Here is a 26,731-nt window from a genome sequence, read left to right as displayed (position 1 = left end):
TTCATAATGGTGTTTATTACGCGAGGGCAAAGATTTTCTTGTTTATTTCTTTTCCCTTCTGATGTTGAAGCTTCCCAATGGAGTTGAGACTCTTCATAGAGTTTTCCCATGTGTCAAATGCTGAAAAGCGTTTATACCTTTATATTTAACACCTTTCATAGTTCCATTAGAGTATCCTATTGGCCATGTCCTATAGTACTAAGTGGAATGCAGCACAGAGCTTGGTGGACATACTCTACCCACAAGGATTTTACTTCTGTTAATCATGTTGTCTTTAAAACTTGTTTGCATTGATAGGCATATTTTTTAATCCTGTGGTCATCTTCCAAGAAGGTAAACAAGAAGTACCAGGATCTGCAGGATTTGCATATTTACTGTTCATACAGCCTGACCTTCCCACTGCCGGTGAAACAAACGATGGGTATCTGTCATTAAAAACTCTTAACAGATCATCATACTGGACAAGAAAGTGCACTCATGGTATCATTACTGTTGTTTCTAATCATTTGGCATTTTCGCCTGGCATTTATGTCCACATATTGTTTGTACAGAAGCCTCTGTAGATTGTTGTAGTGGGATCTCTACCAGAATGTTGGAGTGCTTGTAACCAGCGGTCAGCTACTGTTTATAAACTTTCAGACTTCATTGTACATAGCAGGCATGGTTCAGGCAGTGGCTGAGGATCTTCCCTTTTGAAGGAGACCTGCTTAGTTTTGTTGATGACAAGGTCTTACCCTTCATCAGGGATTCCAGTCTGATGCCTCTCCTTTTGAAAGGACTGTCTCACCAGGATGTCTTTATCCAGGTATGCTCATTTGTCTTCATTTTCACCCCAGGAGCCTGCAGAAGAGGCTGGTGCTGTGACTTAGGCAAAAACTTTTTGAGTTTGTCACAGTATGACAAAATGCAAGCATTTAAAGATCATGCCAAGCTGCAAATCACATTCTTCAACCTTATGCAGGGGAGTGATTGGTCTATCAAATTACTGCATACAGTAGTTTAGCTGTCCAGGAATTGGATGCTATTGCAAATGGACAGAGCTGTTTCAAATAGTCTTAGAGCCACTTTTTAGGACTGGAAGGTTTCACGAACACTTTGACTTTATAAGAAATGCTAATAAGAATAGCTTTTCCTTAGTAAGAAATTTTTAGTGCTTCTCAATAAGTATTAGCCTCTCTGCTTCAGGCTGCTGTGGAAGCTCCTTTATATATGTTCTTGACAGTTTGTTTTTCAGCCCAACCATCTGCAAGCAGCGAGTAGCTACAGGAACATTCTTGCTTGCTCTTACTTTCCCTGGAGCACCTTGTGCCATATGACTGACCGTCTGAAGATGTTGCCTGCATTCACAGAAATTCGAGTGTCAACCTGCAGTCAGTTATGTCCTATGAAGTTCAGCCCGCTCTCTTAAGGAGGGTAGAATATCTTGGCATTAGCATATACACACTTAACTCATACTTATTTTGGTTAACATCAACATTAGGAAGCATTCTCTTAGGCATACTCACATTGCCAAAGGAATTGAATAGTTGTGCATGCAGGTATAAAAGGCTCGCTAAGGACCTATTAACTTGCTTGCTGAAATGGGAGAGAACTAGATTCTTGGTTAGCTCAGTTATGATGTATATTATGGCCATCTTTAACGTGCAGCTACAAATGGAAGGTTTTGCAGTGTTACTCAACACGTTCAGTCTTACCATGCTAAGATTTCTAATTAGTCTGATGCAGTTTTTCTCTTGTCAAGAGGCCCTGTCATGTAGTGGAATTTAAACCTATATATGTTTGATGGGCCAGAATTTGAAACATTTTTTGTTACCGTCTTCACCACTGGTGGCCTCCCAGTGGGATATCTTCATTCCTGATAGCCTCAGAACAGTTAGCTGGAGCTCTGTTTTATTTCACCTCTCAGCATGCTGCTGCCATTAGGAGAACAGTCCTTCCGTGTCTGTTCATCTAGGGATTCACGGGACTGTTCTCCAGGTAAATGGAGTTTTTGTGAGGAGTACTGTTTGGAGATACCCACTGCATCAGTGTACACATGGACAGTTGCTTGAAGGAGAGAGACAAGTTACTGTTCTGTTACTGTCTTCTGTAACTATGTGTTCATTTACAACCTGCCCTCCTTTCCTCTTCCTCCAAGTCCCTGAAAGATTTCTAGGGAATTGGAAGAACTTAAAGCGTTCATCATCAGTTCTGTGGCCGCAAGCAGAGAGAATTTGGGCATGCCTCTCTAAATACTACTCAAGCACATTATTTAATCTAACAGTACTTGTATAGAAATGTGCTCACTGTGAATAAACATGAAGTGTGTATTGAATAATGGTTACAGGCAGGTAGTCTTTCTGAAGTTCTTTGGGTGAAGTGGCATGGAATAATTCAGTGCTTTGTCCCCTGGCATGCTCTAGACTTACTGCCTGGTGTTTGTGAAAGGTGATTTTTCCAGCTGTTCGGCTGCTGAAGGCCATGCAACTCATTCCTGCCGTTCTGTGAGGATGCTGTTCAGCCACGCACAGTGGGACTCTCTCTTTGTTCCAACTATATTCTCTCAGTTGTAGTGGGGGGTTGGACTAGATGCCCTTTAAAGGTCCCTACCAGCCCAAATCATTTTATGATTCACTGCTGTATTCCAGCCTCTGCCATCCTGGTATTTCAGAATGTTTGAGAGACAATCTCAAGATACATCTTCATTCTTGCTCTCTGGAGTAACTGGGTATCATAGCTCTTATGTTACGCTCTAAGTAGAGGCATAACCCTGACAAACACCGATCGCTCAGAATGATGTAATTGTATATGTTGAGACACACACATCTACAGAGGGGTACACATTCAGTATCACAGTTGTTGCAGTGTGACTTTGCTTTTTGCATCCAAAAACTTACAGATCTTTCAAGCTAGAAAATGCATGATGTGGTTTCAACTGTTTCTGGTTAATGTCTTTTTGGGAGGAAAATTAACCAGGGTGGAAATAATGTGCATGATAAATGCTGCCCACATGTATGTGAACATCTAATACTTTTTTCCATTTCAATAATGTGATCTTTGTTCCAAGTGGATGCCATCTATTTAATGTCAACACAGTTGAGAAGACTTTTGCCTTATTTAAGTTTCCACTTACAATAGCAGTGAAGTAATGACTTTAAATGGCTGTTTCGTACCCTCTGCATTTTGGATGGATTTCAGTCAAAGCTCTCTGAGGTACATCCATTCTGTGCCAGCATAGATGCTTTTGTGGGGAGCAGTGTGGAATGGCAGTGTACCAGTTTCTCTCCCCAAATGTGGGGACAGTTTCTTAAGGTCAGAGGATTCAGTGGTGGTGGGAGTCTACTAATGTGGTATGAAACACCTAAACGGGAGAATTTACTCTTTGAGCTCTTAAAAAGCTTTGTCATTTTTTATTGACAGAAGAAACCTGAAAATAACAAATGAGAGAATGTGACTTTTCCTAACTAGAATTTCCTTTTCAGTAAGCTCAATAAAAATGATTTGTTTGCTAAATTCTTGAGTATTCTAGATATTTCATCATTTTTTAAATAAAAGGATCTGTAAGAGGCCTGCATCTAAAATACTTTCCTACAGAAATTTAGAAGTGAAGATTACCTGTCTTTATTGCAAGATGTTGCAAAACACATAGTTGAGCACCTCTGATACGAATCATTTGTTTGAAAAACAAGTAGGTACCACCAGATGAGTCGATGTGGATAACAATTCTTACATCAAACATATTTTAGAAACCAGCAAAGCTCTTTCCCTGAATTTTCTGAGCATGAGATGTAGAAAGTCCAGCCAAATATTTTAGGAGGAGCAGAATTGGAAAACCCTGCCTTGTACCACAGTAGTTTACCCTTCCTAGTAAATGATTTAATATGAAACACTTAACTTGCTGCAGCAGACAGTTCTGCACTAGGACCCCCGTTCCTTCAGGCTGCACCTTTTCTGAAGACAGGGAGTGAGTGTCTGCTGGACCAACATCTACCACCTTCATAACTAAATCCATCTTCCTGTTCATTCATGCATGTGTGGTCTTGCTCACCGCCATGATCTGTGATGATACCTCTGGGTAGGAAGAAGACAGTTAACTGAAGACATCAGGACCTTCCTCCAGCTTCAGTTCCTTCTCCCAGTATTGCCTTGTTTATCATAACAGCGCAGCTGATCCTGTAGGAGCCATTCATCTGAGGCAGGGAGGAACTGCGTCCTCCACAGGTGGATGTGTGTTGTAGCTTTGTACTGGGGAGGAAAGCTGATGTGATCACGGAGAGGGCCTCTGGAAACTGGGTCTGGTCCCTGCAGTTGCCGAAGTATAGGCTGTGGTTTAGACAAACGGTAGGAAAAGGAATTCTACTTGAGCAAAGCCAGATTGACTGGGGTTGAATGATGCTTGCTCTGTGCTTAAATGGCAGGGCCAAGTACTTGGTGTGAAGAATAAGAGAAATACATTATAGATATTTATGGTGAATCCATTCATCAATGTGTACCTGCCTGATGCAGTTTATCTGTATAACAGTCTTTTCTCAGTGTTTAACTGCCTGCTTGTTTCCATTTTCCTTCTCTCCAAAAACACTTGACAACAAAATACCTTTAGTACTTGTGTGTCTGGATGTGCTCTGAATGTGCTGTTGTTCCTGTACACCTAATCTAGGTGATCTTGTGTACTCTCTGAGGATTTAGTTTCTGTACTTAGACTTGACAAAAATTAAACTATATGAAGTTTGTGAAATGCTGTCTTCTGCATTAAAGGCTTATTTAATTTTGTTGCTTGTTTTAGTATTCTCTTATCTGAAAAAAACCTCTTAATATATTGTTTGGGAGCCTTTCAGTCTGGTGCTGGAAAAGTTGTTTTTAATTATTTTTAAAATATCTAAAAAGTAAGCAAGTCCCAGAAATTTTTGATCTGAAGTTGCTGGTTTTCCTAACATAAAATAAAATAGTGGGGGCTCCTTCAAAACATAATTCTGTTTAGAGGTTTTTTTACATATTACAATCAAGGCATGATGTAATACAGTCTCTGTAGTCAGTACTGTTTGGTTATCAGATAATTTTTTGGAGACTGCAAAGCCTGCCTTTCCTTGTTAGTATAATAGATTTGGTTTAGGTATTACAGCTGTTTGTTACACCTTTTCAGTGTTTTGCTTCATTAGAGATTGAAATCTTAATATGCTTATTAAAAAAAAAACCAACAAAACAAGGCACCAAAAGGTATTCAGATATACATGCTGCATCGTCATCTTCTATTGCTCTTTCTGTCTTTGATTGTACCTCTAGACATACCAAACAAAAGATAAAGTCTAAAATTTAGAGCAGACCACTTCATACTTTTGAAATAATACTTCTGATACATTTTAAATTTGTAAAAAAAGTGCATTTGGATACAGTTACAATTGATGATTTGATTCCTTTCTTTTTAAATTAGGACTTTAGGTGTTCAAATATTCCAATTAAGCAAGGTAAAAATGTTAAATGAGTACTTTTCCACTGAAAAGGTAACTTTTTCTTCAGTAATTTGTTAAAGGAGCTAAGGCTGGAGGGTGCTTTGTTTTAAGTCAGAAATTAGGCTAACAGTGTGAGTGGGAAATATTACAAGTGTCAGCATACATGGAGCATGGCTCCTTTACACACAAGATGAAAATACATGTAGCCAGGGAACTTTGAAGTACATTTAGCTGAAAACTAATCTTACGCTGGAAAAGACTTTACACTGAAACACTGTTATGTGTGGCTAAGTGTTAATGTCATACAGATCTATGTGTATTGTAAATGTCTGTTAGAAAATTGGTCCCCAAACTAAGTTTTAATTCATTCAAACGTCATGGATTGTCATAGTTCTGTCTGTGATTAGCAAGCTGCTAGATTCTTAGTGCTGAAACACTGTAAATTCTATTTGCAGTTATAGATGCCTTTAAAAAAAGCAATCTTACCTAAACTTGTTTTGAAAGGGGTCATTATGTTGTCACCCTGACTAATAAGCGTTAAGTGTCTTTATTTTTCGTCATTCCTTTACAGAACAAAAGAGATGAACATCTTTTGAAAAAAAGAAATGTTCCTCAAGAAGAAAGTTTAGAAGATTCTGATGTTGATGCTGACTTCAAAGCAGTAAGTTCCTTGATTCTGGAATTATTTTTAAAACTGGTGGTGTCTCAAAACAATGTATTATATTTTTATTTTAACACTGGAAGTCTTGCAGTTATTTGAAAGTAAAATTATGAACCAATACACTATTAAAATTAGTTTGATTATATTAAAAGTTTAAAAAGAATATAATTTAGCAACAAAATTACTAAAACTTCTTTTTTTCTTTTCAAGCAAAACGTAACACTAGAAGCTATACTGCAGGTATGTTATATTTAACTATTTTTTTAATTAGAAGTGCATGTTCTGTGCATTTTTAGTTTTTACTGTTTTTTTTTCTTTTCAGAACGCCACAAGTGACAACCCAGTGATCCAACTGAGTGCTGTCCAAGCGGCAAGGTAAAAATAAAAGGCACAGAAATATATTTCCTACACATTTTTAATTATGAATGTTACTTATTTTACTTTTACGTTTAATTTCACAGAAAACTCCTATCCAGTGACAGAAATCCACCTATTGATGACTTAATAAAGTCAGGAATTTTACCAATCCTGGTAAAATGCCTAGAAAGGGATGATAAGTAAGTATACTTTTTTAAATGTTGACCTTTATTGAAAATCAGCATCCAAAAAAAATCTCATTATTTCAAATGAAACTGAGGATTCATAGCACCATATAATCTGACACAGTGGATCACTTTCCATGATGATAAACCATAAATTCTCCAGGAGTATTTATTCTGCCACTGAAATGTCATTTTAATTTTTGGAGCTTGCATGAGCATATCCAGCTAATGGAGAAAACCTTACTGAATTTCTCATTGGTTTTGAATATTTCAGACTCTTCTACTAACTGTTTTTAAGAAGCCTGTCTCAGGTTTACTGGTATTTGTGTGAAGGCACGAACATGCCTGGTTGTGAACAGGCCTCTTTGCCAGAATACACTTGTTGTCTTTTTTATAAAGGTTATTAGCTTAAGTTTCTAGCTTCTTTCATTCTCACTGCAAGGTGGGTTTCCTTCTGGCTCTGCACTGCTCCTTTATGTGATGGTACAACACAGTAAGCATGCTCTCTATCATGGTTCTTTGTTGGAAAACAAGAGCTTCAGTAAAGGAGGTAGAGAACATTGAGCATGTAGTTGCAAGAATTTAATGGCATGTAAGAAAAATGCCATATTCCACAATCTGCGAGCCCCTTATTCGGGTAGATGGGGATTAACACATTTGAGGTAAATGTTTTAGTCTATCTTTGGTCTCAGGCAGCCATAAATGTATTTACAGTATTTCCATTTTCAAGGTTATTTCTGTAGCCACGAGGGCTAGAAACTTCAAAAATGCACATTGGCATTTTAGGTATAATTTGGTGGTTGCAAAAACATGAAGCGTGAGTAGCTTTGTTTCTATCTTGTTTAACAAAACAAGTTGCTTAGAAGGCAGCTGGCAATAATGTTGAAATCAGGCTAGCATTTTAAAATGGGTCATGAATGCTTGCTCTAGAAGTAGATGATTCAGTGCTGTGAAAATTCTTTTAATTTGAATTTTCTGTCTAGTTTTTGTATGATTTACCCTTGTAAATGTTTAATAAGCCTTTTGAAATTGAACTCAACACTTTCTTAAGCAGTCACTTTAATTGTGATTGCTATATAATATTTAGTAGAGGTAAACTCTGCAAAGACTTTGTATAACAGATTTTTAAAGCTGTTGTTCATGTTATAACTGAAAGCTTATCACAAGAGGAGGAAAAGGACCAACCTAGAACTAGAATTTTAATGCATTTGATCCTAGAATGTAAAGGTTTGTAGATAGTTGCTGACAGGTACTATTTGTTTTTACAAATCCTTATTTACATATCTTGGGCCCTCCTATCTAATTCTTTCCAATGCCATCTGCAATAAAACCTTAAAATGCTTTGAAAGCTAATGCACAAAAAAAAGCTGAAAGGAAACAGGTGCTATGGCTATATTTAAAACATAATTGATAAAGACCCAAAAAAGCATGGAAATGAAAAATAGTCACCTAACAGTAAATATTCTCTGCTCCTCCCAAAGCCAGACACCTTGCTGTTATACTAACCACCATAAGCTGTAAACTCTTTTATAGCTTTTAGAACTCTTAACCTTTAGCATTTGCTTGAACAACAGTTTTCACACAAACTGTTTTACTAAACTGCCGTTGGCATAGACAATAGTTGACAGACATCTTGGAAGAGATGTTCCCCCAGCTTTCATAATATTTGTAACTCATTTGCATTTAATAAATCAGTTTTAACACAGGTATGATGCTGTCTTTTGATACTGATGGTAGATTTTTCCCATGTCTGTGATGGAGCAGAAAAATATCTTTATCCCAGTATACCAGCTTACACTTGATCTGGGATGTAATGTTAGAAGGACCAAGTTTTTAGTAGTTATGGTCAGACGTGGTTAATTTATTGAGAACTACTAACAGCAGCAAGACAGCTGCACTTTTTTCGCTAAACATAAATGGTGTTTGTATCAGCTGGGTGTGAAGAGGTCTCAGTTACCCATTAGAGAGGCATAATTAAATTTTACTATGAGGGGTGCTAGAAATCTTTCATAGAGGAGATAATTAGTTGACTGTAGTAGCAGTCAGCTTCACTGGTTGGTATGTGCGTCAACAAGTATTACTGCTTTTATGGGGTTTTTTATTGCTAATATGAAGTCAAAATGATGGGTGGTTTACAAAAGGTCATAGAATGTAAAATCTTTTTTTTCTTATAGCTTTTCTTCTGAAATGTCCAGGCTTAGAGGTTGTTTTTTTAAAAAAACCTTTTAGCTCAGTGACATTGCTTAAATGTAGGGTGTCTCAGAGTGGATACAACTTAGTAATACTGAAATGAACCATAAAATAATCTGCAGATCATGTTTCAACTTATTACTATAAAATTATTTCATTGCAGTCCTTCATTACAATTTGAAGCTGCATGGGCATTGACTAACATAGCATCAGGCACTTCTGCGCAGACTCAAGCTGTTGTACAGTCTAGTAAGTATTATAATTTGGTTTTTGGTGAGTGATGATATTGTGGATAAAAGGGGAAAGGAAATATTTGAATAACAAATGCCATTTGTTATCTAAACCATTAAAATAATAAATGCATGCCTGTCACATTTCCCCCGAAAAAGTCTACCTTTCATCTTAAATATTAATCTCTTTGTCACTAACGATTAATATTAAGGATCCCAGACCAGATTTTCCCATAAAGAAGACAGAGAATGACAGATGATATAATGAGTATGACAAAAAATGTTAGTCCTTTCTAATTCTTGGGTTGCTTTCTGAAATCATGTACTGTTAATTCCCCTACGGCTGTAACTTATGTTAGGAAGTAATTCTTTCTACCTCAAAGATATGTTCATAAATCTTAATAAAGTTGTTAAACACATATAGTTATGTAAGGCTGCCCATTTAAATACAGAGTTAAGAAAATTACCATCCTGTCCTTGACCATGTGATCAGTATCTCCTATACATATAGAGTTTGTTGTGCTGCCTTTATTTCTTGCTTAACCAGCCAGTGAGACTTCCATTATGAAAAGAGATAGGAAATAAAATCTAAAGTTAATTGAAGATAAATTATTCAAATTAATTTTTCAGGATTATATGTATAGCTTTTATGTATCAGCATGCTTATCTTAAAACAATTGCCTTTATGCTAAAAACAACATTTTGTTGTTAAACAGGAGACTCTAGATAAGCAAATATATAATAAATTGGCTTATTCATAATCAGTGTTTTTATATGGGAAAACTGTGACTTAGGTTTTTGATTTTTTTTTTAAGTGTATGAACCTGCCTTTCAAATCAAAATGCTGTTTTGTAAGTTTTAATAGCTAATAAAATATCTCACTAATTGTTAGATTCTGTATAGTTAAGATATTGGAGCAATAGAATAGGAATGCTTATCAAAATGAGCTTTGGATAAAAATCCAAAGCCTTTAAAAAAAAAAAAAAACAATGTCTTGAATTTGTTTAAAAAAATCCTGATGTGATTTGTGCACCTCTGTTTTTAGATTGTTTTTCTGGTGTCTAAATATCTTTGAAAATGTATTCCCAAGTTTTTTCATCCTTCCCAACTTGTTCATTGGTTAGTCATTATTTTCTTCCTGTTTCGAGTCCCATAATGTTACCATATTTGAGTGAATGAATCTAATAAAAAGGCTGTTTATAGTTTTAGCTTTGCAGAAAAATATCTGGAAAAAAAAATTAAAATTACAATGAAAATATGTACAGCACAGCCAAAAGCGTTGCTGTTACCTGAACAATCACTAGAAGTTCAGGCTGGGCTATGTTTCTCCCAAAATCTGTTTAGCTGATGCTTGAAAAGAAAAAAAAGTTATAAAATAACTTTAAATAAGCAAAAAACATTTTCCAGGTTTTATCCTTGAAGAGAAAATGGAAGAAGTTTAGCTTAAAAAGCCTTGCTGCTTTGGCTAGGAGATGGCTAAGGGAAGACAGCCTCCCAGCTCTACTCTCTTTAGATAAGAGATGGTTTGAGGAAACAAAGTGATACACCATTGCAGCTATAGGAGAGGCTGGTGCAGCCTAAATACAAAAGAAGGCGGCCTCCTGCAGTCAAGAGGGACAGATGGCAGTTGGAGGGCCCAGCAAAAGAGGAGAAGTACTATATACACAGAATAGATCTTGGCAGGAGCCAATTTGGAGCAGAAATAATTAATTTTTTGAGAGCAGTAGATCAGATAACCTGCAACTCATGCTTTCTCAGACTGTCCTCCTGCCCGAGTGCTGATGTGAAATAATTTCATTCCTGCTTTTGAAAGCATACCAGGATTGCAATCTAATAAAAACTACATACTTGACCCTCCTCTCTGAAATGTGTTGAATACACATATGGCTGAAGTGTAATCTCAGTAATCACTGAGAAGGAAGCTAGAATATTCCACTTGAGCTAATGGAAGTGGGATGATGGTTACAAGAACAGAGAGAGTGTTCTTAAGCAATGGTGTGTTGCTGTCCCTCCGAACTTGTCAGTTATAGGCAATTGCTGAATTACTCATCTAGGGAGGGGAAGGAATTTTAGGTTGTCTTTATTCTTCATCACTCTGTATTTTTCAGGAAAACACATCAGGGGCTTTTGGCTCATTATCGCATGTTACATTATCAACAGAATATTGATTCACAGTTGCTCACAAATTGTGTTGCAATTTTTTAAAATTTCTGAAGTTATTTCTACAAGAAAAAATATTCTTTCCTTCAACAGTATATAAATTGATCTATTTTGCTCAGAAAGACTATAGGATGAATATGATCATATATAGATTTAAAAAATTGCTGCAGGAATTACTGTCTTTCAAACAGTATGGGTTGTCTGAAGGGAAGTAGTGCATAGAAATAGTAGAGGGATGGTTTCTTATTTCTATTAAATGTATTTAATTCAGCAGAGACTGATATCTAAAATCAGTGCCACTTCTTTAATCTGGTATGTTGCCTGTGTTATATAAGAGCAAATTAAAACATGTTTTAGGACCGGCAGATGGATGTAAATCTTCACTGCATATGGAAACTAACTATAGAAACTAACTATAGCCACCTCTTGGGAGGAAGCTATTTTCTTGAAGTCAAGATCTGAAGCACGTTTGCACAAGTAGGCATGTCATTCTGCTATGTATTGTGATCTTGGATAACTGGAAAATCTGAATTACCAGGATGTGAAACCTAGTGCATACATACGCAAGAGGCTCTTGCGTATCACTTTGAGAAATATGGGGAAATGTTTAAATGTGGGGAGCGTTGTTGTTTAATAGTTGATTGTCCTTCAGTCTATTTTCGCCCCTCTCTAGATACATATAGAAATGTTTAACTGAGGTTTTGTATGCTCTTCATAATAGAAACATGTATAAGGCATGGTAGAGAAAGTGTTTTGTATTAATCAATGAAAGAATTGTGCATATACTATGTTCCAGTAAAAACAAACCCAACTTTTGCGTTCTGCAGATGCAGTTCCCCTCTTCTTGAGACTACTTCATTCACCACACCAGAATGTTTGTGAGCAAGCTGTCTGGGCTCTCGGAAATATTATAGGTAACTCTTGTTGTTGTAATGATTTGAGTTCAGGGAGCGTGTCATTTTAGAATTTGACTTTTTGAACATTGGCATTATCATATGAGACTATGTTTCCTCTAAATTCTGTGACTTAATATAATTTTTCATGTGGCCAGAATTACGTATGTACAGCCTATTTTTTTTCTAAAGAATAGTATCACTTACTACACAAAATATTAGCAGGATAAATTTTGTGTCTTGTAAAATATACATACACATCTGTACGTATGTATATTTAATTGAACATGACCTTTTAGTAGTAGATTGTTGGTGAGGAAACATAGAATTTCAGTATCCCAACATGTCATTGCATACATTTCAAGATTTTCCATTTTTAATGTAATTTCTTTTACAACAATTTTCATTTCTGTAGGTGATGGTCCTCAGTGTAGAGATTATGTCATATCACTGGGAGTTGTCAAACCTCTTCTGTCCTTCATCAATCCCTCCATTCCCATCACCTTCCTTCGGAACGTCACATGGGTCATTGTAAATCTCTGCAGGAATAAGGACCCCCCACCGCCTATGGAGACAGTTCAGGAGGTAAATAAAGAATTACGAGACAGATAATTTTTTTTTTATATTCTGGGCTAGAGGCCAAACGTTTTACATTGTCATACTATGAATTTATGCGTGTTTTTCTGCCACTGTCTTGTGGCACTTAGCAGTTGTTAAATGCAGTAATTTGACCAATTTGATGCTTCTTACTAAGGATGTAATAAAAGTATTTGTAACATCTGAAACTGAGTAAGGCTAAAGACTGATGAGCCACATACTAAAATCGACACAACAAAAACCACACTAGAAAGTGTTAATATACTCAGCATTTCATGTTTTTATCAAAGTCTACAAAGGTGATTCTGTATATATAAGTATTCAAATGTAATTATTTTCAGTAAGAGGAAGTGTAGGTAAACTAGTGAATGTAGTGTAGTTTGTGTTTCAGCTAGCTGTGAACATGCTGTCAATGTCAAGTCCCCACTTGAAGAGAAGCATCCGAAAATCCTCTTAAACTGGTGAACAGAGCAAATGCAGCATTTATAGAGTAGGCAGTTAGTAAAGTGATGCTATTTGACTAGAACTATAGTTGTAATGTACATGAAGTTCTTTGTTTTAAGATACATTCAAAAGTGTAGATAGTTCTTGAAGCCATGTGAAGTATAATATTGTTAGCAACTAAACTTTAATGAAATTTTAAAAATGAAGCAGAGAATGGGGAAACTTTTTCAATACTTTAACAAATAAAAAACCCTGTTCGAAGCGGTCTTATCATGGCCCAATTTTGTATTTTCTCCATATGTGAATACAAAAATAAAATTTTACTTCAAGAGGATTTTATATATTGATATTAGGCTAGTGATTTTTATTATATTGTGTGGTAACAAAGCTTTCAAAATAGCAGGGGGATGTCTTATTTCAGTTTGCTTGTTTTCCCTCAAAATATAGTCTGCTCTCTGTGTCTTTGAAATATAGTACTGTCTTGTATTTTTACAAATTTTAAATATATATATATATTTATACATACTTTGAGGGAATAACCAGCTCCTGGGAAGTGTGTGAATGCAATATGCTTGGATTCATGACTGTACAGCCAATTTTATTCTACTGTAATGACTGATGAACTTCTTTTCAGATTTTGCCAGCATTGTGTGTTCTCATTTACCATACAGATATAAACGTAAGTAATTTATGAAGTTTTAGATACTCTAGATTCTTTTTTTTCCTCTAGAGAAAATATACTGCAAGATTGTGTTTAAGTGGCAAACTTGGTTTTGGCATGTTAATTTATGTATAATTAAGTAGTAAATGTACAATTAAATATGAAGACGAATATAATTGTAGTCGTTCAGAGCATGAAAAAGAAAGTGCAAATACCATTTCTGAAATATCTTTTCTAAAAGTTTTTTTTATCCTTTACGTTAGAAACTACATTTAAAAAAATCCTGTCTTGTGGAATTGAGCACTAGAAATTTAAAGTGACAGCTTTACCATCAGCTTCACTTTAATTCTGCCCCAATTTGTAATTTTGCATAGATGATATATAAAGCATGTGTAGGAAAAAAACCAAACAAACGTAATTCTCTGTATCAGTCCAATCAAGTACTGTGATCATATGGGTAGATCTGACTTTTGTAACCTGTTGGGTGCCTGACTTTGCAAGCTCTTTAAGGAAATCACATACTTAAAGATATACTTAAGTATATACTTAAATAAACAGCAATAAACTATTGTTTTGTGGCACCTTTGACAACTTTTCTTCAGGTTTTTAATACTAAACCTTCAGTACTTCCCACATTCCTGATCCATGGGTTTACATAAATTTCCTGAGTAAAGTCCTAGGGGATGGACTTACCTCCTGAAGTCTTATATTTGAACTTTAGGAACAAAGATCTGTGTAACTAAGGGATACGGAGCTGCTCTCCTCCTCCTTCTCCTGTCAGGACTTTGTAATGTCTTTGACTCTTGCTCCCTATAGTGATCCTTCAATTTAGAGAAGCAGGAAGTGAACCCTTGTGGTGGGTCTGGGGATAGAGCTTAAGATTGGTGGAACTCTCTTTTGTTACTTCCACTCTGTGGTAGTGATGTTTCTGCTGCTCTTTTAATGCTGAAGTGGGCTTGGCTCCACAAAATATTTGCAAACAGTTTAATCTGGTATTTTGCCAGGGTTTTCCCAGTGTAATGTGAGTGGGAGACAGCACATGGTGACTTCCCAATTCATAATTTGGACAAACCTGAATGGGAATTCATAGCAAAACCAAACATGCTTCTAGCCTATAGGCTTTTTTTTCCTGCCAAATTTAAAAGCTTTTGCAAGCAATGATTGTGTGAGAGCTTCTTGAAGTAGATACGAGACTACGTGATGCCAGGTTTTGACTGATCTCAATTAGGGTGCCCGTCTTTTTGATCCTGAGAGTCAGGTGCTAGTTTGGAGGTACCAGTCTGGTCCCAGCCTCTCCGTACTGGAGCAGCAAACCTATCTTTGGAGATGAGTCAGTGATGCAGGTAGGTCAGCCAACAGTCCTGTGAGCGCTTCTGGCGGCTGCTGCTCTTGTCACCAACAGGGCTGTGGGGCAGCAAACTGGTGAGGCACCATCTCTCACTGCTTCTGCTGTGATACTGGCTCCACTGCAGCACATTCTGCTGTCCCTGGGGCATTAGCAGATGAGGGCAGCAGCAGGCTGTGTCAAGAAAGCATCAGGTCTGTGCTCTCTGGTCCCTGGAGCTGGGTGGAAGCAACCTGTGGGTCAGGACTTTAAAGTCCTTCCTACCTTTCAGTACTGTAGTATTTAGCTATCTTAATAGCTGGGAATTTTAAATGGGTGTCTGTTTTAAAAGTAGAGTAGGTCTGAGTACCTCAACAGATGATGTCCTCAGTGGGGTCCAAATTTCTCTTCCTGCAGTTCCTAACATCATCTCTAAGTGATGTGATATCCTTCTTTCTGCTGGCTTTGTTTCTGCTTCAGATACTACCTTTTAATGACTGTAACTTGTACCTTTCTTTTTTTTGAGGGCTCTCAAATCATCCTTTTCAACTCATCAGTGACTTAGTCTTTATATTCTTTAAGATACTAAGATTGCCCTGCATGATAATAATTTCTCTGTGGGTTTTTGCTTTGCTTGAACAGTTGCCACCTTACAATAGTTCCCAGTCCTTTAGTTGGTATAAGAACTCCATTCCTTTGCTGTGGATTTTAGTCTTAATATGAAGGCATAGAAAGGAATACATCCAGAATACGTCTGCAGTTTCACTTGAGAACTGCACTATGGATCAGAAATGCTAAGGCATAGATAGATGGATTAGAGACTAGGGGAACTCATGTATTCTGTAATCAAAGGATATCACAGCTGACAAATTACAGCAGTGCCTAGGAGGCTGGGTTGGTATTCTTTTCAGAAAGTTACTGGCCCAACTACTTATCTGAGCTGGTTGTTTATCTTTGAAATGCAAATCAAGCCCAACAGTTTACCTTTGTGAGATGATGTATGCTGTCACTTTATGCACCAAAAGGTGGTATTGAATTAAAAAAAATCTGAGACGGGACATATAGAAATTATTGTTATGGAACAAATGGCCCCAGTTTTCATAGTTGTACATAATAGTCTAACATTTTACTAATTAGGTCTTGTCATAATCAGGTTTTGAGTTCTTCCTGTAACTAAATTGCATGCTTTTTTTTTTTCACCCCAGACATGTGGAATATTGATCACTAAATTAAGCCTCCGTTATCTGGATTTTACTGTTCAATGTGTAAACCATGTTCTCTCCAATTTTAGATCCTTGTGGACACTGTTTGGGCTTTGTCCTACTTAACAGACGGTGGAAATGAACAGATACAAATGGTGATTGATTCAGGAGTTGTACCTTTTCTAGTTCCCCTTCTGAGTCATCAGGAGGTTAAAGTTCAAGTAAGTCTGGTTCAGTTGCTATTGAATAGTCCTTTGTAAGCTATTTTCTAAAAAATGTGCCTGAGAGAATTTATTAGTGAAGTACTGAGATGAGCATTTATAGCTACATTTGTTGCAGGTAAAACTGAACAAAAGATGCTACCTACACTGGGGAAGAAAGATTATTAAAATGAAAGAAACCTTGAACAAAACTGTTCTAATATAGTTTTTAAGTAAAGTGACAGGTTAAACATTAACTTCCATTGTGTGATTACCAGGGGTGCCTTCCTTTTGTAGTCCTAAAATATTTAATGACAACAGATTTTACTTTTTCCAGAATTCAAGTTATATCTTTTCTGTAGCTGCATACGACGTTGTCATATTCTGTCTGAATAGCTCATGGAAACCAATTAATATTTTGGGACTTTTTGAATGTTAAAATATTTGTGGATGCTGAGTGCTTTTAGTAAAGTAAATTTCTAATTAGCTACAAAAGGTGGGTTAACTGAGCTTGTTTGATTAATTTCGAAGACAAAGGGAAACTAAAAGTTAGTTGATGTGTGGTTGTTTTTTATAAACCAACCGCTGTAATTAGGAGCTTTTTTTATGTATCTGTGCATTTGTCATGTTTGTTTAGTTTGTACTTTGGATGACTGTTGAAATTTGTCAGACCAGTTCACTTGATGAAAAGGAGTCTTCTGTCACTTGTAAAGCATTTACTAACCAGTATATAAAGATACGAAGTCCATTTCTGAAAGATAACTGAGAGGCAATGACAAGAAAGCAGTCATGGATTTTTTTTAAGTCTGTGGTGGAGAGCTGGATGGAGAAGTAAACAACCTTGGCAGACATAGTCAAAGCCTAGAAACAGTTAATGCAATTGTAACTCAGATCAGATACATGATGAATTAACTCTTCTGTTGTTTTAATATTCTTTTAATTTCTAATCTTTATACTTTTTGAGTTGAGCTGCAGTGCATCTATTCAGTAAAATTCTGTACTGTGTGTTTGTTTTAATGAAACAGTACCCATTTTTAGGATGTAGCTCAGAGGATGAAGTGCTAAATTGTATTTTGCAAAGTGTTTTTATAAAGAGACATCTTAAAATGATCTTTGTTTTAGCATAAGTAACAGCATTGTCTTTAATATGCAACTTCTTTTTCCTTCCCACTTTGGATATTCAGACAGCAGCACTGAGAGCAGTAGGCAACATAGTAACTGGTACTGATGAACAGACACAAGTTGTTCTCAATTGCGACGTTTTGTCTTATTTCCCAAATCTCCTGACGCATCCAAAAGAGAAGATAAACAAGGTATGATTTGTTTCTTCCTAACTTAATCTTTCTGTTTAAGAAATAAAACTGTAATCTGTAGAACATTACAGATGAATTTCTTACAGCTATAATTTCCATCATGTGAGCAATTTTGTATAAAGATGCAGCATTTGAGGCTGGTGCTTAATTAGGGCTAAAGCCAAACAGCCATAGTGAGGATCCATGCATTGGTGTTGATGCCGAGTGCTTTTGGGGAGGACTGATGGCTTTTGCTTTGGAGCATGATACTTTTGTTTTCATTTGTGAAGTAAGAACTGGCTAACTTGCATTATAGTTTTTCATAACTAAAGAGTGTTACTTTTGGTTGAGTCCAGTGAGTTGAGTAAGACTGATCCATTTTTTCCACTCCAACTTTTCATAGTGGAGTTTGTTCTCTTGTCCATCTTCACCTTCAATGCAGTAAGGGAGTATCACTGTCCTTTTCTGAAAACTTTTCCTTTCCTTCCTTTTGGCAGAGGTAACTTCGCTGCTGCAAGGACTGGATGGAATAGGGGGAATTTGATGAAAGAAAGTGATCAGTGCCCTCTTTTCCAGAGCTGTAGTTCATGTTATTTGCATTTTTTTAAATCATTGTGCCATATGCCAGTGCAAAGATGGGGCTGGCTGAGGAGGAGGCTTTTTTTGTTTAGCTTGCACGATTCCCCCACTTAGCATACCATTGAGGGGAAATCTATGAATGAGAGGAATCTCTGTTTCTTCAGGCCCTGTCAACTGCCAGGAGCTCTGAAGAAGTTATCTTTGACAGTTCAAACTGCTGTGATTTGTTTCTGCCTGCCCTTCTAGCCCTTACAAAAGATGATGAAGAGCTCTTTTTGAATGCCAAGAAAAGAATAATGTTTGTATAAGGGGAGTCTAGAAATGCTTTGAGTTTTGTTTTAAGTGTATGTTGTGAAGGGCAAATACAAGCAAAAGCACGATACACATCCCTAAAAAATGGAACCCATTATGTTTTTTTCCTGCAGTACTTCATAACTGACTGCTTGCCACATCTGTTTGTCTTTTATTTAAGACTGGAGCCTTTTTAAGATGTTCTGGATTACCTTGACAGTTATACCCCTTTCTAACCAGGAACTTGTAACTGCCATTAGATAGATGTTAGCTATGTTGATGAACCACCTGAAGGAGATAACTGCTGAGTAAAGTCTCAAGACTGAGAGTCCTGTCTGATACTCAAATGAGCTTTGTGAGCTCCACTTCATGTTTCAGGAAGAAAATGGGAGCTGGAGTTGGTCTTCTTGTATCAGCACAGAAAGCTACTACTGAGCTGTCATTAGTAGGGTTACAGGATAAGTCTTTTTTTATACCAGGTTTTATCAGTTTTCCTGATTGAAACTGATTGAAAGTTTAAAACATGGTTGTGACTCCAGCAGTGCAAAGTGGATATAAAGTTTAAGTCAGTATTGCTTCCGATGTATGGAGACACCCCTTGTATAAGTAATAATCTAGGCCCATGAATTAATCATACCAATTTTACATTGATCTGCTGCATGTTTATCTTTCACAGTGCAATAAAATTTTGTGCTAGAAGTGCTTTTGGGGCGGGGGGTAACATGGAGGTTCTGTTTAGTGATTGGACATGGAACGATCTTAGGTTTTAAGGTGGTTTTGTTTAGTGGTTTGATTTTTTTTTTCATCTGTTGTCTAGTTTTTAAAAGTGTTTTGCTTTTTTGTTTTGTCCAATTGTAGGAAGCAGTTTGGTTCCTTTCCAATATCACAGCAGGAAACCAGCAACAAGTTCAGGCTGTAATAGATGCTGGGCTAATCCCTATGATCATACACCAGCTGGCTAAGGTCAGTCAAACTATCAGCTATGCAAGTTGTCATCCTCTTTTTATAAATCTGACACGAGGAGCCTGTGATTTTTAATAATAAGCTTGACAGATGTTTCCATGCTGATTTTAATGAGCTATTAATTTTATTTTTCAGGGGGACTTTGGAACACAAAAGGAAGCTGCTTGGGCAATTAGCAATTTGACAATAAGTGGGAGAAAAGATCAGGTACGTGTAGTGGATTTCAGATTGTCACTAAAACGTTGCACATGCAGCCATTTGTAAGAAGCACAATGTTGAAAGCACTTTTTTTTTTCATTATTTAGGTTGAATACCTTGTACAGCAAAATGTAATCCCACCATTCTGCAATCTACTCTCAGTAAAGGACTCTCAAGTGGTACAGGTGGTGCTGGATGGTCTGAAAAACATCCTGATAATGGCTGGTGATGAGGCTAGCACAATAGCTGAAATTATAGAAGAGTGTGGAGGTAAGTGCTTACTAGGCTTTTAAAAAATTTAATTTGCTGGATATTATTATGTTTACCCCTTGCTGCTGTTGATATTTACTATAGTATTTTTTTGCCATGGGCTGTTTGAATAAGCAAGTGAGACTTTTGTAATGAGAGAAATTACCTTTTTCTGTTTAGTTCAAAATGACTTTTTTCTCCTGTTTAGTTTGGTTTAAAGATGATCGTGTTGGAGGCAAGTGTTGAAGGAGCTTTCTGTAGCTTAGTGTCTAGGTTTGAATGAGAATTGTACTTCTTTTCATTTGATTATTGCATATACTTTGTTCAGTGGCAAAACACAAACCAGTTCCTGCTTTAGTTCATGGCCTTGGAAGCAGTTGTTAGGATCATAATTTCGTTACAGTCCAAAGCAGAATGAGGAGTCCTTTGGATATTGCAATCCAAGTTTTAACATGCTAATTAATGTATTAGAGTAAGATAGCAATAAAGGGGTGTTGAAGAGCGTACTACCCTGGAAGTTTTCCCTTGTATTATTCCATGTCCAGTTTGAAAATAGGACTAGTGTTTTAAGCTGCTCTTGGTGTGAGGCTTTGTAGCCTTGTTGTTTTAAATGTGTACACAACACACAAATATAGCCACTTCCTTTTGGTGATACACAGAAAGCAGAATGACTAAAACAGAAGTTATACAGTAGACAGAAGAAGTCTTAAAAAATTAAGTACAGTTTTATCTAAAAAAGAGAGAAGATTCCGTTATCCCTTGTTCATAAAATGGGATATTCCGTGGCATGCAAATGTTCACAAACTACTTCTTTTTCTCTTAGAGACAAAGATAGCTACGGTGTAGATAATGTTTGCAAACCAAGCTACTCTTTTTCTCATGTGTTTCAGTAGTAATGTTTTGTTATTTTTCTTAGTTTTTTCGAAGGAGTTAGTAACTCCAGTTAAACTTATAAAATCTCTTCTCCATTTTATTTTATTTAGGGTTAGAGAAAATCGAAGCCTTGCAACAGCATGAGAATGAAGACATTTATAAATTAGCATTTGAAATCATAGATCAGTATTTCTCTGGTGATGATGTAAGTATGCTAAAGATTAAAGAGTATATGCGCTGTGCTGTTAGCTTAGTAAGTACACTGTCATTGTTCCTCAGTTCCAATTGTCATGAACATAAGTTATCTGGGAAGTCAGTTTTCCTGCTCCTTTTTCAGTACAACTTCCCTTAATTGAAAGTCTTTGAAGAGTTTCTCAATACCAAAATTTTTTTTTAGCAACATCTAGATGACTACTCTGGTTTTGCCTAATAAATTGATTGATGCTGACCTAATTTTGTCACACTGACATGTAAATTGACATGTAATAACTTGTGATTAGAATCTAAACAGTTCTCTGGCCATCCTTTTTACTTTCTCATACATCAGTCTTTGGAGGGGGTGGTGGATCCTTACTTTCAGATAGATTACTGTATTTCAGCTCTGTAACTGCTCAGTCTGGATTGTGCATTGAAAAGGGTCATCAAAACTGTTAACGCTTTCTGCAACTGATTGATCTAGACCATTTGGTATTTGTTCACCCTAATTAGGTATTTTGACACTTTGGGTTCTAGCTCTGTCTGCTACTGGCTGCTTCTAAGTGCCTCAGAAGCACTTCAACAAGCAATTTGAAGATAAATAATAATTATCTTTTCTAAGACATCCATGGTGTCTGTAGTTCTGCAGCCTAACAGAGCTATGTCATCAGTTCTTCTCTTAAACTGGCTCTTTAGATACCAGCTCTAACTTTCAGACTCATTAATTTTAATTCACGGGCCCATCATGTGATTGCGAAGTTAGTCACCAGAAGTTAACGTATGTGAAAAGTTCCCAGTGCTTGTAATGACTGTGTGCTCTGAGACTTCTGTAGCTAACTGAAGAGCACAGTCTACTTGGTGCAGGTGAAAAAATATCCCTTTTGTGCATTTAAATTTTACATAAACCTACGCAATTTAATCTGTGCCTGATTTGCTGAATTTACCTCCTTTAATCAGGAGCAAGACTTTACTTTGGATTATTGTATATACTGTTACCATGTTTTCTGGGGCTTCTGAAACTCAGAATTGTAGAAATTCCATGATTGGGAGATAAGAGTTAAAATGTAAAGCCAGACAAATTTTCAGGCAGTAACTAAAGTAAGAAAATAACCTTGTCATTTGAGGACTGGTAAAAAAAACAAAATTAAACCAGAAAAAAATCCAGTTTGCCCTAGGGAGGCAAGAGACTGGTTATGTTTTCTGCTTGGCAGTGCTAAGATTGACTGCCCAGGGTTATTCCTGCCTTCTGTCACTTCAGGATCTTCTGTATTCTCATGAGATGTTGCTGGCTACTAGATATCCCTTCATTGTTTATCCCATCTGCTCCTTTGCTGAGCAAAGTGCACAGGCATGTACTTTAGGACAAGCACTAATGGCTTCCTGACTTTAGTTTATTGTGTTAAAAGCATGTGAACTTAGGTAATGTTACTTTGTAGTACCCCTGCAGAAGGCAGAAGTGCTAATTTATCAACTCTCAAACATTTTGCAAAGCATTCTGAAACAAGAATCGATCTTCATTTGGGCATGACGTGCCCCACTTCCTCCTGCGGATTGTTGCTGTCACCAGAAGCCTTAATCTCTCCCTCCCATTTAGGTATTGTCACCCAAAGTAAAGAGAAACAAAGATTTTAGGTGAGTGGGTTCTGACATTCATGCTACTCCAAGGCCAGATCTCAGAAAGCTATTTAGACCCCACGCACAAGGGCTCTTACCTGCTTCGGAATGACACACAGTTTGAAGTGAGGCCTGTGGTTCCTGCAGCCTGGTCCGTGGAGGTGGCGTGTGCAGAAAACAGGTGCAGCTGGTGATTTGGAGGAGGATGGGTAGGCTTTGAAGTTGTACATATTGACGCTGCTGACCATGTTCTTTGCTGTTCCTAGAGGAGTAAATGACTAGCTCTGAGGAAGTTGGGTGAAGTTGGATACTTGATGCCTTTCATTCTATATCCAGAGAGTAATGAAGTACTTCTAGTTTAAAAAAAAATTTCAGATTGCGCTTATGAGAGCTATATAAAACTGCTCTGAAATTAGTAATTCTAAATTCTTCAGATTCTGATAGGAGATACTGAGTACTCTTTTAAGCTTTATATAAGTATTTCTATCAGCTGCTGATAAAGATTATTTTCATATTGAAATGGGAGAAAGTACAAAACTAATTTTGGAATTCACAACTAGTGATTAGCCAACTCCAGAAGTACTAAAAATTGGCATTGAAAATTAAATCGCACAGCTAAAATAGCAACTGCTTTGACCAGGCAGCAATCCAGTCTCTAACCATTACAATTTTCTGTTTCCCTAATGGTATTAGACAGAGTTGATGTGTTGTTCTTTTTAAACATATTTGAGGAACTGAATGAAAAAACTGATCTAATTTTATTGCAATAATATTTAAAAAAAGAAAATATGAACATTTGTGAAGCTCTTCTAAGTGTACTGAATTGTGCAGGGAATTGGCCTCTCATGTATTTTTGTTGTTGTATTTTATAGATCGATGAAGATCCCAGTCTCATTCCTGAAGCCACTCAAGGAGGTACTTACAACTTTGACCCAACAGCCAACCTTCAAACAAAAGAGTTTAATTTTTAAGTTCAAAAAAAGTGCAGCTTCTCTGTCCCACACCAGTATGAAGCACCACCAGATGGCTACCAAGTGAAGAAACAAAAGGCTCCAAGACACACATGCCTCTTCGTTTTGATGCTTCTAAAGCAAGCCATGTATCGGTCACTTTGCAGTTGCCAAACGTCACTATCACATGGACTGTAAATGCATATGCATGATCTCTTAAACTGTTTCAGAATTCTTTTTAACAGTCCCAACTACCTTTTTTTGCCTTTTTCCTGGTGCCACATGCTGACAACCGCAATCTGCAGTTTTGTTAAGAATATTCCATAGTGGTGGCACATTGGCTTCCCACGGAAAAGTAGCTTCTTTGGAAAATGGTGCGCTGTGGATCAAGACACTTTGGTATGATGCGTACATTTTGGAAGACTTTACAGGGGCCCAGTTTGCTCTGAGCCTCCATCATCGTCCTCCACAAACATATTTTCATATACTTTATGTGGAAGAATAGATTCAAAAATGCAAGCCAAATGAATTTCATTGGTGAAACTGAAATAAAAGTAACTTAAAAAAAAACAAAAAACAAACACTTGGCAATTGATTAAACACTTAAGTTTAAAACAAAAAAACTACTTCAGCTATCAGTAATTGATGTGTGTTCATTAACTGCCTCAGAAACCAGGGTTGGAGAATGAACTGTAGATTTGGACTGGTAAAGCTTTTGCCATTATACCTAATTTTTGAGAACAGCGAGCCCTATTTGACCACTCACTTCAGCCTGTGTGTTCCTGCTGTTTTGAAGTAATCAAATGCTGTGCATGGTATTTTACCTGAGCTACAACCTGTTATGGACTTGAACTTCTGTTTAAGCTGAAAGCAAGAGTCCCAGACTGTAGAAAAGAAAAAATTCTGTCCAAAAATGTATTAGTTAAAAAGAATCTTGCTTTCAACTTTCAGTAGTCAATATATTTTGTTTTAAATTGATAATTGGATATGGTTGATTTATATTGGGTTTAAACTGTGGAGCTTTCATGTTTACTGTAATTTAGTCTTAAACTATTTTTTACTTAGTAACCAGTGCTTATGATGATGTGGTTGGCAACAAACCAGCAACTACTTAGAAGCGTCATAAAAGCTTCATTCTTGGAGTATTGGAAGAGTAATTCAGAAAGTAGTCTCAAACCTTATTCACGTGATTAAAAAAGATACAAACTGGTTGATGTGTGAGGCTGTATGGAAGCTGCCGTTATTCAGCATAAACCTGATGTGCAGCGCACATTAAATAACTTTACATAAAGTATGTGAGGTCATTGCTTTTGGAAAATCGTCTGACCCAGTCATTTTCAAAGGGATTTTGGTATTGCTGGGGTGAAGATCGATACTTTTGAAATTCTGTAAGCTATCACACAAACTGGTTTTGTTGCTGTTGTTTACTGGGTGTAATTTCCCAATGCATTGATGTGAAGGGATAGAAAAATCTAAACTAATTTAGTTATTGGATGTGGGTTGTATTTACTGTGATGAAGATAAGGACAGATGCCATCAGAGCTTTGTGGATCAGCTGTTTTTCCACTGATGAACAACGCATAGCAGGTGTGCATTCATTAAATATATATCTGCCAAGGTGGAGCCACTTTAAAGAGTGAGTTGTCTTGTATCTCAACGGGATACAAGCGTATGTTTAAACTGCAAGATTTTTACTTGCTAGATAATCTGTTTTAATATAGTGGTTTGGCCTCTGATTATTTATAGGTTTTATAAATTTTAGAATCAATTTCTCTTTAAGGTGGCTCAGATTTTTCAACTCTTGTGCACATAAAATTGAGTTGAAGTTCATTGTGCCTTTTTTCTTTTCCCAAAAGTTGAGTTGAAGCTTCATATGGTAACTGCATCCTATTCACACACTATAGTCTAAAATCTTGAAACTGTGTGGTGTTCGCTAAAAAACTAAACAATAAAAAGTCAAAGTTGGGTAAGGTCACAAAGTTTTTGTGGAATTAAGAGTTCCAGCAGGTGTTATTGTGAACAAATATTTCCCCCCTTCGAATTCAATTTAGTCTCCCTATATGCCATATAGACTGACGGATACCCTGTTCAGCCTGCACTCACTATTATCCTAGAGATTACATACAAATTGATATTGAAACAACAGTTTTCCACTACTGTGAAGATTTGATCCTCTTCTTGCACTCAATGCATTACATTAAAAGTGAACATCGGAGAACTGGGTAAGGCAGGTCAAAGCATTTGCTCAGTTCTTTCTGTTGTGACCTTATCAGCTTTTGATTGGGATTGCACCATTTCATAGTTAATAAAGGATACAAAGTATATTGCTGCACTTTTACGTTTTCAGAACAGTGTTTAAAATTGCATTGTTTTTATTATTTTTTTAAACTATCAGTTAAAATAGACTAAAACGTTCTTTCAAAGAGGCATCTAAATGTGTTCCTAATTTTGTATATGGGCTTAGGTTTTGTAACCAATAAAAAGCTGCTATCAAATACTATAAAAAATTCAAGAACTTCTTTTGAAGATTATGAAACCGCTTAGTCTTCACGGATTGACTTAGGGGGTTTTGTCTTTGACTAGATATAACTTAGCAGAACTCCACATCAAAGTTTGAAGTATGTTACAAGAATTAATAAAGTAAGCTAATGCAGTTCTCTCTGAAACTTTGGGTACTGTTCCAGTACAGAGTTTTATGGTTTTTAAGGAGATGCTTCCCAAACATGTACAGGAGGCTGTGGTAAGTGGGTGGCAGCTGATCCACATAACTATTAATTAAATAGTGACTTCAGTTTAAAGGTTTGAAGGTGCACCAGTGTCAAGGAACTTTCACAGTTGTCTTCTACCTCCAGAAATGTCATTTCCAGGCTCCCAGTGCTAGACTGACTCAGCACTGGTTTTAAGCTTGGGGTGCTGTACGAGCAGGCCCAACTCCTCCTGCCCGGTGTGCGTCGGGAAGGGGGAGTGCACCAAGGCCAGACTGGCCTTCCACAGCAC

At 36.8% G+C, this 26,731-nt stretch overlaps 1 protein-coding gene across 3 annotated transcripts in view; it reads left to right on the top strand.

Annotated features, from left to right (window-relative positions):
• KPNA3 (karyopherin subunit alpha 3) overlaps nucleotides 1–26,394 on the top strand; it is a 51,895-nt gene extending 25,501 nt beyond the window's left edge. For all 3 annotated transcript variants that reach the window (XM_074815742.1, XM_074815744.1, XM_074815743.1), the window contains 15 exons: nucleotides 5,998–6,087; nucleotides 6,298–6,327; nucleotides 6,410–6,462; nucleotides 6,549–6,644; nucleotides 8,983–9,068; nucleotides 12,037–12,123; nucleotides 12,518–12,687; nucleotides 13,778–13,822; nucleotides 16,420–16,551; nucleotides 17,715–17,843; nucleotides 19,551–19,655; nucleotides 19,791–19,862; nucleotides 19,961–20,123; nucleotides 21,086–21,180; nucleotides 23,657–26,394. In XM_074815742.1, the coding sequence (XP_074671843.1) occupies nucleotides 5,998–6,087; nucleotides 6,298–6,327; nucleotides 6,410–6,462; nucleotides 6,549–6,644; nucleotides 8,983–9,068; nucleotides 12,037–12,123; nucleotides 12,518–12,687; nucleotides 13,778–13,822; nucleotides 16,420–16,551; nucleotides 17,715–17,843; nucleotides 19,551–19,655; nucleotides 19,791–19,862; nucleotides 19,961–20,123; nucleotides 21,086–21,180; nucleotides 23,657–23,755 (1,452 nt within the window). In that variant the 3' untranslated portion in view covers nucleotides 23,756–26,394. The remainder of the gene's footprint in view (nucleotides 1–5,997; nucleotides 6,088–6,297; nucleotides 6,328–6,409; nucleotides 6,463–6,548; nucleotides 6,645–8,982; nucleotides 9,069–12,036; nucleotides 12,124–12,517; nucleotides 12,688–13,777; nucleotides 13,823–16,419; nucleotides 16,552–17,714; nucleotides 17,844–19,550; nucleotides 19,656–19,790; nucleotides 19,863–19,960; nucleotides 20,124–21,085; nucleotides 21,181–23,656) is intronic.
• Nucleotides 26,395–26,731: the final 337 nt, after the last annotated feature.

The sequence above is a fragment of the Strix aluco genome, chromosome 2 (assembly GCF_031877795.1).
Source record: "Strix aluco isolate bStrAlu1 chromosome 2, bStrAlu1.hap1, whole genome shotgun sequence".
Taxonomy (NCBI): domain Eukaryota; kingdom Metazoa; phylum Chordata; class Aves; order Strigiformes; family Strigidae; genus Strix; species Strix aluco.
The sequence above is the reverse complement of the archived record's forward strand: the minus strand, read 5'-3'. Positions and strand labels throughout refer to the sequence as shown.